General features: G+C 46.2%; 1 protein-coding gene across 12 annotated transcripts in view; it reads right to left on the reverse strand.

The window, feature by feature from the left end:
* The window catches only part of TSGA10 (testis specific 10), a 140,221-nt gene that overhangs the window by 11,795 nt on the left and 111,180 nt on the right, over window positions 1–17,246 (reverse strand). For all 12 annotated transcript variants that reach the window (XM_053305721.1, XM_053305729.1, XM_053305724.1 and 9 more), the window contains 2 exons: window positions 9,866–9,970; window positions 6,870–7,004 (listed from right to left, as the gene is read on the reverse strand). In XM_053305721.1, the coding sequence (XP_053161696.1) occupies window positions 6,870–7,004; window positions 9,866–9,970 (240 nt within the window). The remainder of the gene's footprint in view (window positions 1–6,869; window positions 7,005–9,865; window positions 9,971–17,246) is intronic.

Below are 17,246 nucleotides of genomic sequence, written 5' to 3' on the forward strand. Positions count from 1 at the left end.
AGATTCCTGAGGTCCAAGATGTGGTGAACGCCTCCGTCATGCTTGGGTATAGCGAAGTAGGGGGGGATAGTGAAGTAGAACCCCTGTGTGGCAGGATTTAGCACCCATTCTATGGCTTGCTTGTGGAGGAGAGAGGAAACCTCTTCAAGCAGGATTGTGGTGGAGATCGTAGTAATAGGTGGGGAGGACGGGGGTATAGAAGAAAATTCCAGTGCATAGCCAATTCATATGACAGTGAAAACCCACAAATCTGATGTGATGACTTTCCATGCAGGAAGATATGGGGATAGGCAGGTCCCCACCCAGCGCTGGACAGGACAGCCACTGTGTGAAGGGAACTGACGGCTGAGATTTTGGAGGTGTTGGCCAGTGGGTGTTATATGGCTGTCTCTTCCTGTAGGGCTGGTAGCAAGGCACATGAAAGGAACGGTCTGTAGGCTGGAACTGGGTGGAGGGACGTTGGGGCTGGCTTTGGGACTACATTGGATCTGCTGATCTGCAAGGAGGAAGATTGGTAGCTCATAGAGCAAGCGATGTTGCGAAGACGGACCTTCTGCAAGGTCTCATCCATCTTTTCTCCAAAAAGTGCATCTCTATCAAAAGAAAGATCCTCTATGAGGGAGCGAGCATCATATGCCAGTCCTGAAGAGCAAAGCCAGGTGTGGCAATGAATTTATTTATTTTATTTTATTTTTACATTTTTATACCGCCTTTCATTAAAAGAAAACCCCAAGGCGGTTTACAAAAATTAAAAACATACAGTAAAAAGCAGTAAAAACATCAAGCTAAAAACAGGCATAAAAACAAGACAACAGATAAAAACACACAAGAACAGCAGTAAAAGACGATTATGTAAAAGCCTGGGTAAAAAGCCAAGTCTTTAAAAACTTTCTAAAAGCTCTGATGGCGTCCGAGGAACGAATGGCCACCGGGAGAGCATTCCAGAGTCTAGGGGCAGCAACAGAGAAGGCCCTGTCCCGAGTGCACGACAGCCGGGAGCAGGTCCCCCCCAGATGTCCTAGTCAAGCGGAGCAGGCCCCCCTCAGATGTCCTAGTCAAGCGGGCAGCAACCCTTGGGAGCAGGCGGTCTCTCAAATACCCCGGGCCCAAACCGTTTAGGGCTTTAAAGGTCAAAACCAGCACCTTGAATTGGACCCGGAAACAAACCGGCAGCCAGTGCAGCTCTTTCAAAATGGGGGTGATATGTTCCCAACGGGCTGCTCCGAATAGAACCCTCGCTGCCGCATTTTGCACTAGCTGTAGTTTCCGGATATTCTTCAAGGGCAGCCCCACGTAGAGCGTGGGGAGATGGCTATGGAGATGGCCTTGCTATGGAGATGGCCTTGGACACACATTCTGAATGTCTTGCTGAATAGAACTCCTGCTTGGCTAGATAAGCAGTTTATTTCAGGAACAACTTGGCTGGTTCTTTTTTGTCAGGAGCAAGATGGTCCAGGAATGGTGCTAGTCGTTCTCACAGAAAGTGGTTGCAACGAACAATGTATGGTTGATAAATTAGCAACTTTTAGGTGAAGAGCTGAGACAGCTGCCTACCAAAGGTATCTAGGTTTTGGCCCTCTCTGCCAGCTGGCATGGAGCTGGCAGATCTGTTTTTAGATACCACTGACCACCACTCAGTTAGGGGTGGGATGGCATTGTAAAAAAAATTCCAGTTTGCTCTTCTTCAGTATGGACTCTATAAAAATTCTCCAGTCGTTTGGTTGACTAAGGCAAGGATGATCATTTTTGCCAACAAGCTTTAACAAGTTCCATGAAAGCTGCATCTACGGGAAGAGAAATAGGGGTGTGTGCATCCATGTCAATAAGCCCCTCAAATGGTTCGGGATCAGTCTTGTTGTGTTGAGTCCATTGGACTCCCAAAGAGATGGCCATACATGAAATATAGTCTGCATATAATTTGTAATCTTCTGAAGGAGAACCAGCTTTAGTGTCCACTAGAAGATCTGGCAGCGAGAAGCCCAAGGATGCTAGCTCCGACTGGGTGGGTTGCACCTCCACATCCTCATATTTGGATTCTTGGTCCATGGTGTTGTCATCACTGTGGCCAGGTTGTGTGCCCCCATGGGATGATGGTTGTTCCTTCATGGTTGGGACCAACTGCTGAATCTGTGTCAGTGAGTCTGGTGCGTTCTGTAAGGAGGAATAGTATGCACTTGGTCATGGTGGTGGAGGTGGGGCTTCCTGCCTCTAGTTGACTTGATGTCACTGTGTGGGCAGGGCTTCAGAGGAGAGGACCTGTGACTCTGACCTGAAATGATGAAGTGGTTGAGTTACATGAACTGGTATCAAGTTTGTCTGGCTTGTTGATACTCCCACTGGTCCAACTGGGAGTGTTGTGGCTGATGCTGGGATTGACCCCTGATAGAGGATTGGTATCATGAGGTTGCACTGTGGAGATCGGGTTCCTAGGCTGTATGGTACCTGTCTCAGTGCAATAATCCCTGTAGCCTGGGCATTTGTCCCAGTTGGATTAATACTGGTCGATCTAGTAGGGTTGGTCTTGGCAATAAGTAGCAGACGCAATCAATGGATGTGGATATGGTTGGGATCAACAGAAGGTGGTGTTTTTTTTAGTTTGGGCAGAGGTCCTTTGGGCAGTGGTAGTCCTCGATGTCTGAGTGAGCCTCTGTTTTGTAAGGTGGATCCTCCACCTGGAGTGCTTCAGGTATGAAATGGCTCTCAGGTTTGGAGTGCAGATCTTCTGCTTCCGAGGGTGGATAACAGGGTTCTCCGGTATCGATTGGGTCGCTGTCAGGCTCAAAGGCCAGTATGAGATGGTCCTGTACCAATCATGCCAAGCTGGGTGAGTCGAGATGGTGTTCCAGGTCAAGGGAGTGCCTATGTGGTTGAACAGTGGGTTGCATGGTTTTTTGCTTCTGCTTTTTTGGTTTCAGAACGGACTTGAGGTTCTCTATCAAAGGCTTCTTCAGCGGAGTTCATCAGCTGTGTGAGCCAAGATTGTGTGAGCTTTGGTGCTCACAGGGCAGGGTCTCTTTGTCGTCTTCTTCAGTGGTATGGTGGAAGTCATCAAGCCCAATGCAATCATGGTTGATTTTTGTGGCAGGGCCATGCCTGAAGTTGACGATACCGAGGTACTCTGTATTGAGGAAGGTTGGTGCGGAGCCACGGGCTCAACAGAATGCCTGAATAGGCCTGATTTTGGGGCTTTGGTAGGCAATGTGATGGTAAGGGGCTGCAAGCTCTATTGTGCCAGGGGTGAACTGGAGGTGGGCAGGCCAAAGGCGATTGGTAGATTTGTCAGACCTGGCTTGCATGACTGTGGGGATCAATGCCGTCTGGGAATATTTAAGTTCCAGGAGCACAGGCAAGAGGCCCTGTTTTTTCTTGCTTTGTTTGGTCAACTTGGTGCACTAGATGCACGTGTCTATCTTGTGGGCCTCACCAAGGCAAAAGAGGCAACAGCTATGTCTGTCCATGGGGGGGGGATTTTACTCCACAATGGACACACTTTTTAAAGGTTACCTTGCTGGCATATGCAAGGAGAGGGCAGAATGGGGGTGGGGGCAGAGCAGAATAAAAATATAAAGGCAAACCTAGAACAAAAACAGAGTTTTTGTTTTCTTGCAAAAAGCTTGGAGCAACTCACGATGACATCGATCTGCCAGTGGATGAAGAAAGACTGAAGGAGGGAAGCCAGGTACATGTGCACATCACCAGGAGGGATGGGGCTACCACCAAAACACTGGAGAGAATTTCAGCTTGCAGAAACTCTGATGTGGTGTCTGTGCAGGCAGCAAAGCCCATTCGTGTAGAGTGCAGAGACCACGTTGAAGAAGCTGCATGTTATTCTAATACAAGAACAGAACTCTGGTCTCTCCACACAAGTTTGCATTTCCATCTTTTAGATGAAACATTAAAGTTTAGGGTGATGAAGTGTGAATCATTCACATTTCACTTCTCACACCAGACTTGAAACATTTGAAGCAGAAAATAAAGTAACGAGATGGCAAGAATAGGTTATTTACCTGTAACAAACATTCTTCAAGTTGTCATCCGTGCTGTCACACCTATGGGAACTGTGACTGAAACTTTCTAGAGCTAAGCCTCAAAAGTGTTGGTGCAAGCTATGATGATACAGAGCTAGAACACTTCTGAATAGGTATGGCCCATACTCATTCCATCATTTCAAGTACACCACTGCAGCATAGAGCCAAAAGGTAACAAAAGGGGGGCGGGCACTGTAGCAGGGTGGAGGGCAGTTTGCCTGCTTCTATCGCAGAAGTAATCTGCCCCAACTTCTTCAGACTCAAAGAAACACAAGAAGAAGCCTCTTCCATGCAGTCTCCAACAGACAACACATCACTTCAGCCAACTGGGTATTGACCATCGTATGCCATAGAACTGCATACCATTCCACTCCACTCACAATATTATTATTATTATTATTATTATTATTATTATTATTATTATTATTTTATTCTCCTGGGTGTGCCTTTCGAACGTGCGTCCCAGAAGCACAGCTAATTGGCTGGGCTGCAGGGGCGCCTGATTGGTCCTGGCGCACCCAGGAGAATTGGCTGGCTGGGCGGCTGCAGAGGCAAGGCAGTGGGCCAGGCCGCAGCGCGGGCCAGGCCGCGGAGGCAAGGCGGCGGGCCAGGCTGCAGCGGCGGGCCCCAGCCCGGCCGCAGATGTGAGGCAGGGACGGCGGGCCAGACCGCAGCGGCGGGCCCCAGCCCAGCCGCAGATGTGAGGCGGTGGGGGCGGCCAGGCCCGGCAGCGTGGTGGTGGTGGTGCGGCAGCGGCAGGGCAGGGGTGGCCCGGCCCGGCCACACGGTGGCGGCGGCGGTCGCACTCGGCCCCACCGGAGACGGGGGGATGTAGAGAGAGAGGTAGCCGGCCCCAAAGAGCACACAGATGCTCTGTGCGGGGTCGGCTTGTTGTTGTTGTTGTTATTGTTATTATTAATAATAATAATAATAATAATAATAATAATTCGATTTCTATACCGCCCTTCCAAAAATGGCTCAGGGCGGTTTACACAGAGAAATAATAAATAAATAAATAAGATGGATCCCTGTCCACAAAGGGCTCACAATCTAAAAATAAACACAAGATAGACACCAGCAACAGTCACTGGAAGTACTGTGCGGCGGGTGGGGGGGTGGATAGGGCCAGTTACTCTCCCCCTGCTCAATAAAAAGAATCACCACGGTAAAAGGTGCCTCTTTGCCCAGTTAGCAGGGGATATCAGATGGAATACCCCCTCCACACTCATTGTTCTTGACTAAATCAGTAGCCTACTACTCAATGGGGCTATCAAACCTATCCTGCCATCACAGGCCAACCAAGGTTTCTATTCCCACTGTTTTCACCATTCCTAAACAGGACAGAGGCCTTCATCTCACTCTTGACTTTAAGGATATCAACTCCTTCATTTCTCACCATCTATTTCAGATGGTCCTGATCCGAACCATACACTTCTTCGTTTATCCTAGTGCCTGGTTCACTAGGATAGACCTTACCAATGCATATGCCCACACAATCATAAGTTCTCAGCACTGGAAATACCTACAGTTCCAAGTAGGCACACACCATTTCTATACAAAGTGCTGCCTCTCATACAAACATGTTGAATACAAATATTCAGCCTCTCTACCACATCAGAAGTCTGCACTAATGCATGGCAAAAAAGAGACACATGATTTTTTTCATATATAGACAACTGATTTCTTATGGTTTATGAGACTGTGTCAGGATAGGAAAACATTCTCATGCAGCTTGTATTTTCCCTTAATTTCAACATTTTATTAATTGTGACATCCTGCAGACAAAGGGAAGCGAGAAAGAATTAAAAAAAGGAAAAGAAGTTTGGATTGACGCCTAAGCTCATCTGGTAGCAAAATCTTGCCAACAAGACAAAGTTCCTTTCAGTGCTGTTGCTGCTACTGCAGTCAAAGAATAAATGAGGAAGGAGGCATGGGCAACACCTACTTGGACATGTCCTCTTGCTCTACAGTGGTGTGGCTTGTGCCAAAACTGTTGAGGTTAGTTCTAGAAAGTTCTGATAGAGGCCCCACATAGATAGGTACAGATCTCATAGGCATGGATACAAACACCACAAAGAAGAAAAGCATGGGCTCCTGCATAGTGTATGTAAGGCACACCATCCTGAATAACCCTACTAAGGTATTTGTTTGGTTGCATTCAAATGAACAAAGAATGTAGGGATGTGCCGAAATGTGATTTGGAAGCCAAATCGCCAGCACAATCCCTTTAAAAATGAAGGCTTCCACAGCTTGCTTAACGAGGAGAGCAGGTCCATACCTGCTCCTCCTCCATTCTCCATCACTGCTGTAATCCCCATGCTTCTCCCATGGTTGCTGACCACACAAATGCCTGTCATACATGCACATTGGCCATGTGCATGCTGGCGTCATGCCGTGTGCAGCTGGGAGATGCCCCATCGGTGCATGAAGATATCTGGGAGAAGTGCTGGGATTATGGCAATGGTGGTGAGGGAAGGAGGAGCAGGTATGTACCTGCTCTCTTCCTTGTTAAAGGGGCTGTGGAAGCCCTTCTTTTTAAAGGGGTTGTGCCTGTGATTCAGCTTCCAAATTACATTTTGGCACATCCCTAAAATAATGTCACTTAAATTAGCAGAAAACATTAGAAGTATTGGTTACCAAACAAACCCAATCCTAAATTTTGTAACTGAGTAGAACATATTCTAGCTCTTGTCAAACCCCATTCTATTCTTTTTATGCGAGCCAAGACCTCCTCAGATAGATATTTCAGAATAAACGGAATAAGGAATAAGTATTTCCATTTGCTTGTAGGTATGGAGCTAAGATCACATCCTTTTTCACCACTCAACAATGTGGTCTCACCTTTCCAAAGATCTGTCCAGAGACCTGTCAGGAGACCGGTGGCGGCAACGTTCAGGTGATGATGACCTTATTGTAGAAGTTAAGTGGTATGAAGCTGTAAGACTCTGACGGCGAAGTTCTTGGACAGCACGCTCCCTGAAACAAAGATGGGTAAAAAGGAGGAGATAACTAACTAGAAAGGAAGGTGTTCACCAAGGCTTTTCTTTAGACACAGACAATCTTACTGAGGAGGGCATGCTGGAAGATAGGACATAAAACAGAAGCTAAATACAGAGCTAGGAGGAAGACCAATTAGGGATTTAGTGTGATATTAAAATTTCACATCACCTCAATTTGGCCAACTGAGCACCATTTACCTCAACAGAAAACTGGAGCTCTGTTAAAATGAGTCTTCAACCAGAGCTATGCCTGCTGCCCTGCTCCATTTTTGTAGATGCATATGTTACAGGGTTCAAGGGGTTGCTGGCAAGGCAGGCAAGCTATCATTCTTTCACCTCTGAATCTCATGATAGAGATAAATTCAGCTGCTGCTTTGTTGAAGGAATAGGAGGGAAATCTTTCCCCATCTACAACTGGCAATCCAGCTGGCCTTTTCCTTAATGACCAAAAAAGCATACATAAATAATCTACCTGCTGAAGTTACAAAAAACATTTTGACTTAACAGAATTTTCCTGCAGACAGTTTTGTACTCATGAAGAGCAATAGTATATATGTTTTGTCACAAGTAAATCACACAGAAGAAGTGGTACTTATTAGGGATGTGCACAGATTGATTTTTTTATTCAATTTGTGCCCAAAACAAATCACCCTTGATTTGTTTTGTGTCCAAATCTAACCCTGCCATCACCCCAGATTCTATTTGTATTTGCTTTGATTTGATTTGGATCGATTCAGACCACTTAACAAGGTCCCAGGGGCACCAGATTTGGCTAGTAGGTAGGTCCCCATGGGTGCCACCTACCACCCAAATTTCAAGGCGGTAGGACACTTGGTTGATTTTTAATGAATTATTTTACTTTTTACTGATTTTGAACATTTCCACCATAGGAAATAATGGGGATTCGACATCGCCATATCTCCAACATGGATATCCAGCTTTCATTTAAAAACAAACAAATGCTAAGCTCTATCCCTTGTAGAAGTGGAGTTATGGAGCAAAATGTGCAGTCATTATTTTTCAAGTGTTCAGATTCTTTGGTGTATAATAACTTTTCCTCATAATGAATCCCTATGAGGATTCATTGCACACCTTCATTTCTTCTGTTCATGTTGACTGTCAATGGACAGTGCCAACTGTCAACTGCTATGTGCCAATTACACTCCACCACCCTCCACCTGCAAGGCAGTGGAGTACTCATTTTGATTTTTAGGAATATTGAAATGTTCAGATTTTTTGGTGTCTAATAACTTTTCCTCATAATGCATTCCTATGAGGATTCATTATACGCCTTTGTTTCTTCTGTTCATTTTGACTATCACTGGATAGTGCCAACTGTCAACTGCCATGTGTCAACTACACCCCACCCACACATATACACTGGGGTATTCAGTTTATTTTTTAGGTATTTTTGTAGTATTTAGATTATTTTGTGTCTTCATTACACACCTTCATTTCTTCTGTTCATTTTGACCCTACTGCTTTTCAGGTGGGGGTGGGGAATTAGTGGCATCCCATGTTCCAACTACCCCCCCAACCCACAAGCCTCTGGGTACTCAGTTTATATTTTAGAAATTTCTGAGGTGTTTAGAATCTTTGGTGTGTAGTGAATCTTCATAGGATTCAAAGGATGGAGGCTACCACCCAAATTTCAGGGGAATTGGGCAAAGGGCTGGTTTTTGGGGAATTTTTGAAGTTTTAGTGTCTTTGGGGCAGTTTGGGGGCATAGCGTGGGATCTGGGCAAAAAGAGTGGGGTGGGGTGGTAGTGCCTAATGGGTGGAGGCTACCACCCCAATTTTAGAGTAATTAGGCAGAGGGCTGATTTTGGGGGAATTGTTGAAGTTTACGCGTCTTTAAGGTTTTTCCCCATAGAGAAGTATTGAGGTGTCAGCAAATGTATAGCTTCACGCGGGGGGCAAAGGGGTGGCCTAGAGCAGTGTGGGGTTGGTGGTAGTGCCAAGTAGGGTCAAGGAAGCTACCTGAATTTTTTCAAAGGATTTGGGCAGAGGGCTGATTTTTGGGGAATTGTTAAAGTTTACGCGTCTTTAAGGTTTTTCCTCATAGGGTATACATGGAGCTTTCAGCAGCCCCATAACTGCACTTGGGGGGGTGCTGGGGTGGCCCAGAGCGAGTGGTAGTTTAGTGCACATAGGGTGCCAACCACCCCCATGGGTTTCTAACCCATGGGGTACAGGGTTCTGTTGTTTCAGAGGTATTCTGAGTGTGGATTCTATGATAGCAAATTAGAGTGGATTCATGGTGTTTCATTGAGAATCTCATTAGCTATACATTTGCTGACACCTCAGTGCTTCTCTATGGGGAAAAACCTTAATTGTTGTTGTAAACGTCAACAATTCCCCAAAAATCAGCCCTCTGCCCAATCACTCTGAAATTGGGGTGGTAGCCTCCACCCATTAGGCACTACCACCCCACCCCACTCTTTTTGCTATGCCCCCGCTATGCCCCCGATCTGCCCCAAAGACACTAAAACTTCAAAAATTCCCCAAAAATCAGCCCTTTGTCCAATTCCCCTAAAATTTGGGTGGTAGCATCCAACCATTGGGCACTACCACCCCACCCCACTATTTTGCTCCTGGGACCCGTTTTTCTTACCCGAATCGATTTGGATTTAATCCGAATCCGAACCGAATCAGGGGTGATTCAGGTAGCCCAGATTCGGGCACAGAACAGAACGGGGGTGATTCGGTTCGGGTCCCGAACCAAATCACCGAAAACCCGAATTGCACACCCCTGTTTTAGCCATATAACCTTGCATGTTTCTAAATTAGCATTACTGTACATTATTTAACTGAAAATAACTGTAAACACACACTTGCCTTTCAAAGCGTTCTGTACCCAGTTGTCTTTTGGTGATATCTAACTCAGATTCTAGTTGGGTTATTGTATTTCTGAGCTGTGAAAAATCTCGATTGTGGACAGCACTATAAAAGACATAAAATTGTCTCCTGAATGGAAAGGATGTTGTAACAATTCAAATATAATAAAATAAATAATAGGTTTAGCTTATCAAGAGCAGCTTGTAAAACATTCAGGAAGGAATTAAATAATGATCTGAAAACAAAATAAAAAACCATTACATAATATTCCTGCTGTATCAAAAGATCTTAACACCTTCAGAGTGAACATCTTTAGATTGCCCAACTATATCAAACAAAAATACAACCACAATAATGTATATAGAAAAACCTGGAAATATTGCTTTAAAAATTTGTAATATTTTCTGTGCTTTCTCCTAGTTTGTCCTAAATTTCTCATACTTTCTCCTAATTAATTAATTAATTAATTAATCCCACTTCGGGGGATAATGAGGGCGAGGGCCAGGTGTTTGGCTCAGGATCCCTCATGGTGTGTAAAGGTGGGTAGGTATTTTAATTTTGCTTCTGTTTTTAAATCCTGGGTGAGTTGAGTTTTAATGTGTCTGGGTTTGTCTGGGGATGGGGAAAATGGGGGTGTATCCACTGATTATGGGGCAGCTATTCCAGTGGTGGTGGGGAATAGAAGAAGTAACGTTGACAGGTCAGCAGGCCGTTGCAGGGGAAGGGAGATCAGAAATTTAATTGCTGTTTCCCCTTCTGGCTGTCCTGCCAGCTCTTTGACCTTGGAAAGCAATGCCAACTACCCACAGAGCCTCGTCTCACTCCTTTGTAATGCCAGGTCGGTCCAGAATAAACCTGAACTCATCCGTGATCTGATTCTGGATGAAGGGGCCGATCTGATATTTATTAAAAAGACTTGGTTGGGGGAGGCTGGTGACCCAGTTTGGTCCCAGCTTCTCCCTCCAGGGTACTCTGTTGAGGAGCAGGTGTGTAGACGTGGGTAGGGAAGTGGAGTGGCTGTGGTCTATAAGAACAATATCTCTCTTGCCAGGATCCCTGTTGAAGAGTCTGACTATATTGAATGTGTGTACTTAAGTTTGGGGATGAGGGATAGGCTGGGACTTCTGTTGGTGTACTGATTGCCCTGCTGCCCAATGGAGTCCCTAACTGAGCTAATGGACTTGATCTTAAGCTTGGCGTTGGAGTCTCCCAGGTTTATGGTGCTGGGTGACTTTAATCTTCATTTTGGGACCAATTTGTCTGGGGCGGCTCAGGAGTTCATAGTGGCCATGACAACTGTGGGCCTAAACCAAGTAGTTGGAACTGATGCATATTGCTGGTCACACGCTTGATCTGGTCTTTCACTCTGAACAAGATGGTGTTCCATGGGTGGGGACTCCTGTGATTTCCCCATTGTCATGGACAGACCCCCATCTGGTTAAGGTTGGACTCACGACCACGTTCCATCTCCGCAGGGGCAGGGGGCCCATTAGGATGGTCCACCCAACAAGGTTATTGGATCCAATAGGATTCTGAGAAACCTTGGAGGGATTTAGTGCTGGCTCTGCTGGTGATCCTGTTGACATTCTGGAGGAGAATTGGAATTATCAACTCACCAGGGCAGTGGACACAATCGCTCCTAAGTGTCCTCTCCAGCCTACTTCAAAACTGGCCCCTTTGTATACAGAAGAACTATGGGGGCTGAAGTGGTGAAGTAGACGACTAGAGTGCAAGTGGAGAAAGACTTGACACAGATTACTACATAGAGTGCATTTGAAGATCAATGCTCAGGCGATACGTACAGCAAAGAAGCTATTTTTTTCCTCCCGTATCGCATCCGCAAGTTCATGTTGGACGGAGTTGTTCAGGGTTGTAAAGGGGCTAATGTGCACTCCTTCCCCTTTGAATCGGTACTTAGAACCAACAATTACTCACTGTGACGTTTTAAATGAGTTTTTTGTGGACAAAATATCTCGTATTCGGGCCGACTTAGATTTAAACTCTACAATTGTTACAGAGCCTGATGCCGAGGTGTCCAGCAGCTCCTCTTATGTGATTACCCTGGATCAATTTCAGTTTGTGATTCCTGAGGATGTGGACAAGTTGCTCGGGACGGTGCAGCCTATCACCTGCCCTCTTGTTCCTTGCCCGATATGGCTTATACTATCTGGGAGGGAGATTGCTGTAGAGGGCCTGGTAGATATTATAAATAGTTCTCTGAGGGAGGGCAGGATGCTTCCTTGTCTGAAGGAGGCAATCATTAGACTGCTTCTGAAGAAGCCTGCCTTGGATCCCTCAGAGTTAGACAACTACAGGCCTGTTTCAAACCTTCCTTGGCTGGGCAAGGTTATTGAGAAGGTAGTGGCCTCCCAGCTCCAGGTGGTCTTGGACAAAACTAATTATCTAGACCCATTTCAAACTGGCTTTCAGGGGGGCTATGGGGTGGAGACTGCCTGGGTCGGCCTGATGGATGATCTCCAACTGGGAACTGACAGAGGGAGTGTGACTCTGTTGGTCCTTTTGGATCTCTCAGCAGCTTTCGATACTATTGACCATAGTATCCTTCTGGAATGCCTGAGGGGATTAGGCGTGTGAGGCACTGTTTTGCAGTGTTTCCACTCCTACCTCACAGGCAAATTCCAGATGGTGTCCCTTGGAGACTGTTGTCCTGCCAACTCTGAACTTTCCTATGGTGTCCATAGTGTTCCTATAGGGCTCCATAATGTCTCCGATGTTGTTTAACATCTACATGAAACCGCTGGGAGAGATCATCAGGAGATTTGGTGCAGGGTGTTATCAGTATGCTGACGACACCCAAATCTACTTTTCTATGTCAGCCTCAACGGGAGAAGGCATAACCTCCCTAAATGCCTGTCTGGAGGCAGTAATGGGCTAGATAAGGGATAACAAACTGAGGCTGAATCCAGATAAGATGGAGGTACGTATTGTGCAAGGTCGAAACTTGAGAGATGAATTTGATCTGCAAGTTCTGGATGGGGTCACACTTCCCCAGGAGGATCAGGTGTGCAGTCTGGGGGTGCTTATGGATCCGAACCTCTCCTTGGTGTCTCAAGTTGAGGCAGCAGCCAGAGGTGCCTTCTCTCAGCTTCGGCTGATACACCAGCTGCATCCATTTCTTGAGATGAATGACCTCAAAATGGTGGTACATATTCTGGTAACGTCTAGGCTAGATTACTGCAATGTGCTCTATGTGGGGCTGCCTTTGTACTTAGTATGGAAACTGCAGTTGGTCCAGAATGCGGTGGCCAGGTTGGTCTCTAGATCATCTAGGAGAGACCATATCACTCCTATGTTGAAATAATTACACTGGCTGTCATTACGTTTCTGGGCAAAATACAAGGTGTTGGTTATTACCTATAAAACCCTAAACAGCTTAGGCTCTGGGTATTTAAGAGAACGTCTTCTTCACCATGAGCCCCACCGCCTGCTGAGATCATCTAGAGAGAGATTTGCCATTTGGCAGCTACTCTGGAAGGGGCCTTCTCTGTTGTTGCCCCTAGACTTTGGAATGCACTCTCTGTTGAAATAAGAGCCTCCTCATCTCTGGAAACTTTTAAAAAGGTGCTGAAGACACATGTATTTACCCAGGCTTTTAATTAGATTTATGTTTCAGTTTTTAATGCTGATTTTAAATGATTTTAATGTTAATGTTTTTAATGTTTCAATGATTTTAACTGTTGAATTGATTTATTTTGATTTTACTGTTAATTGATTTTAATTGTTGTAAACTGCCTTGAGCCATTTTTGGAGAGGTGGTATATAAATCAAATAAATAAATACAAACAGGTTGCTTACCTGTAACAGATGATCTAGTAGTGGTTCCATCATTCATAAATAGTGGGGTTCTGCGCCTGCGCAGATCAGCTTTAGGTAGAATTCGTTAGCTCCTCGCGACGCCGGAAACCGCCTGTTGCATGTGACTGTAGTAGCCTCTAGTGGCGGTTGGGCGTCTCTGCAATCAGTTTCTTGATGGCCAACATGGCAGTATGATGCTGCGGAGGTATAGTGGCCCGTGTATTCCGTTACAGTGGCTTGTCAACTCAGATGTGGGGAGCAGGGAGGGTGTTATGAATGATGGAACCACTACCAGATCATCTGTTACAGGTAAGCAACCTGTTTATCTGGATAGTGGTTCCATCATCCATAAATAGTGGGTAAATTGTGAGCTACCCAATTGGTGGTGGGTATATCCTGCAAGTCACTGTAACACCCTCTTTAAGACCGCCCGTCCAAAGTCAGCAGCCTTTGCAGTCCGCACATCTATGGAGTAGTGCCTTACAAACGTCTGATGTGATGACCACATTGCTGCCGTGCAGATATCAGTGAAACAAATGCCCGCCAAATGTGCTGCAGATGTGGCGTAAGCTCTAGTTGAGTGCTCCTTAACTGCGGCTGGGGGACTGACCCCTTGCTGGTCATATGCTAGTTTAATCAATTCCACCAACCAGAAGGAAAGTTTCTGGTGAGTTGGCAAACACCCCTTGAACTTCCCCTGTAAGTCTATAAACAACCGAGGTGTTTTACTAATACTGCTCGTGGCCTTCAAATAGAAGAGAAGAGCTCGTCGGACGTCTAGCGAATGCATCGCATGCTCGAGTGAAGACGTTGGTTCCGTGAATAAAGTAGGTAGCACAATTTCGGCATTCATGTGAAATTCAGTAACTATCTTAGGTCGGAACTCGGGATCTAAGCGCATGACGACCCTTTCTTTATCCAGATCTTTGTATAGGGTTCATCAATACGAAGTGCACATAGTTCACTTACTCGTCTGGTGGAGGTTATTGCCACTAAGAAGAGAGTCTTTAGGGTCAAGTGCTTTAGAGATGCCATGGCTAATGGCTCAACTAAGGAGAGACTCCACTTCTCAGCCAGCTGCAGCACTGGTGGATATAGGTTATTGATGCCTCTCAAAAAGTCTTTACAATGTGAATGGGTGAAGACCGTCTTGCCGTCCCACCCATCGTGGTACGCAGATATTGCCGCCATATGAACCTTAATAGAGACATTCACCAGGCCACTCTACTTCAAAGTGGTCAGGAAGAGAAGGACGGCTTTCAGACTTGCCTCCCTCGGGTCATAGCCTCTGGAGGCAGCATGTGTGTACACCATTTTGCCTGGTAGTTTCTCCTCGTGGACTGCTTATGGGTATTTAGGAGGATCTTCCTCAGAAGCCTATCCTCCACGCGGTGAGATTCATTACGGGCAGGATTGGGTGAACCACCCTGCCTTGATCTTGAGTGACTAGATTTGTCCACTGAGGGAGCCTCCTGTATTTTCCTCTCGATAGTCTGAGTAGCTGCATGTACCATGGTTGCCTTGGCCACCACGGTGCAATCACTATTGCCCTCGTCTGGTCGTGCAGGAATTTGTCTACCATCCTGGGCAGTAAGGGCGTGGGTGGATAGGCATAAAACAGCTCCTGGTTCCAGAGATACTGAAAGGCATCGCCCTTGCTCCGTGGGCCATCTCCCATCCAGGAGCAATATTGTTTGCACTTGCTGTTCTCGAAAGTCGCAAATAGGTCCACCTTTGGTCTGCCCCAAGCCAGGAACAATTGTTCCAGTACTTCCAGATTCAATTCCCACTTGTGCTGCTCCAGCACTAGATCTCTGCTTAGTGAGTCTGTCAAACAGTTCATGCTGCCCTTGATATGAATGGCAATGGGGTAAATCCCGTTGCAGGATGCACCAATTCCATAACTGTTGACTGAGATTGCATAAAGATCTGGACACGGTCCCGCCTTGCTTGTTTACATAAGCAATGGCTGTCGTATTGTCCATCTGTAACTGGACTGTTTTCCCTACAAGCTGCCTCTGAAAGGTGACTAGGGCTTTGAACGCAGCCACCAGCTCAAGGAAATTGATATGTAGAAGTCTTTCCTTTGGAGTCCACAGCCCCTGAACTCTGCGGTGCAACAAGTGGGCCCCCCAGCCATGCATGGAAGCATCGGAGGTCACCATTGATGCCAGTTCCTGTGCGTGGAACCACATGCCATTGAGCACATTTGATTCCTTTGTCTACCAATCCAGCGAGTCCAAAACCTTCCCTGGAAGAAAAACCCGTTTGGACTGAGGCTCGGAGCTTGGCTTGTAGGCCCTTAGAAACCAGAGCTGTAGCTTGCGCATCCATAACCTCGCATACAGGGCTGTAGTGGTGCAGAAAGCCATCAGCCCCAACATCACCTGTACTGTCTTCGCCTTCTGTATGGGATTTTCTTAACGGAAAACTAGGGCACGTAGATGGGCAAACCGATCCATCGGGAGGAATGCCTTCTGGGCTGTCAAAGCCAACTGCGCGCCAATGTACTGCAGGCACTTTGCTGGTTGGAGAAACGATTTCTCCCAACTGATCTGCACTCCCAAATTCTCCAACAGGTTCGTTACCATGCCTATGTGCTCCAGCAATTGTTCCTTTGTCTTGGCTGTCAGAAGCCAGTCATCTAACTAAAGGTATATGAACACACCCTGTACCCTGAGAAAGGCTATTATCACCGCTACGCATTTTGTGAACACTCTCGGGGCGGTGACCAGCCCAAAAAGTAGTACATTGTACTGATAAATCTCCTCCCCCATGGTGAAGTGGAGATATTTGCAATGATTCTCCTGAATGCCTATATGGAAGTACGCATCTTTTAGGTTGAGTGTTGCAATCCAATTCTCCCCGTGGAGGAGTGGTCGGATGGCTTGCAACATTGTCATCCTGAATTTTTGTACTTCGATGTACTGATTTAGGCCCCGAAGATCCATTATCGCTCTTATGCCCCCATCGCACTTGGGGATCTGGAAATAACGGGAATAAAATCCCATTCGGTTGAGAGCCCACTGTACCGGCAATATCGCTCCCTTCAATAAGAGCTTCTGTACCTCCTCTTTCAGTACTGGTGTCTCGGGAGTGTATTTCACACCCAGGAAAGGCGGGTACTCCTTGAACTCCAGCACATATCCCGTTGATACTATGCGTAAGACCCACTGGTCCGATGTTATATGGTGCCATGCTTGAGCATGGCTTGCCAGTTTGATGGTAACTCTGGCTGTGTTCAAGGAGATGGTGTTCCTGGTACTTAAGTGCTTGTTGTTGCATAGAAGAGGTATTTCGCTCGGTGTCGGTGGGCTCTGTAACCGATCAAAGCTGCTGCTTCGCTTGCGGTGTTCTCTTATTTTGAGAAGTCTGGTTCGCCCTATTCCTAGGATAAAAGGGCCACCTGTTGTTACTACTGTAGCGTTGGTAAGGTCATTTAAAATCCCTCTTGTCAGAACGCCGATAAGAGCTCTGGTGGTTCTGATATTGATTGTACTGATTGTATGGTCTGTATCTGCTAGAATACTTTGGATTAGTGAAAGATCGAGCCGTAATTCGGGAT

The sequence above is a fragment of the Hemicordylus capensis genome, chromosome 3 (assembly GCF_027244095.1).
Source record: "Hemicordylus capensis ecotype Gifberg chromosome 3, rHemCap1.1.pri, whole genome shotgun sequence".
Taxonomy (NCBI): Eukaryota; Metazoa; Chordata; class Lepidosauria; order Squamata; family Cordylidae; genus Hemicordylus; species Hemicordylus capensis.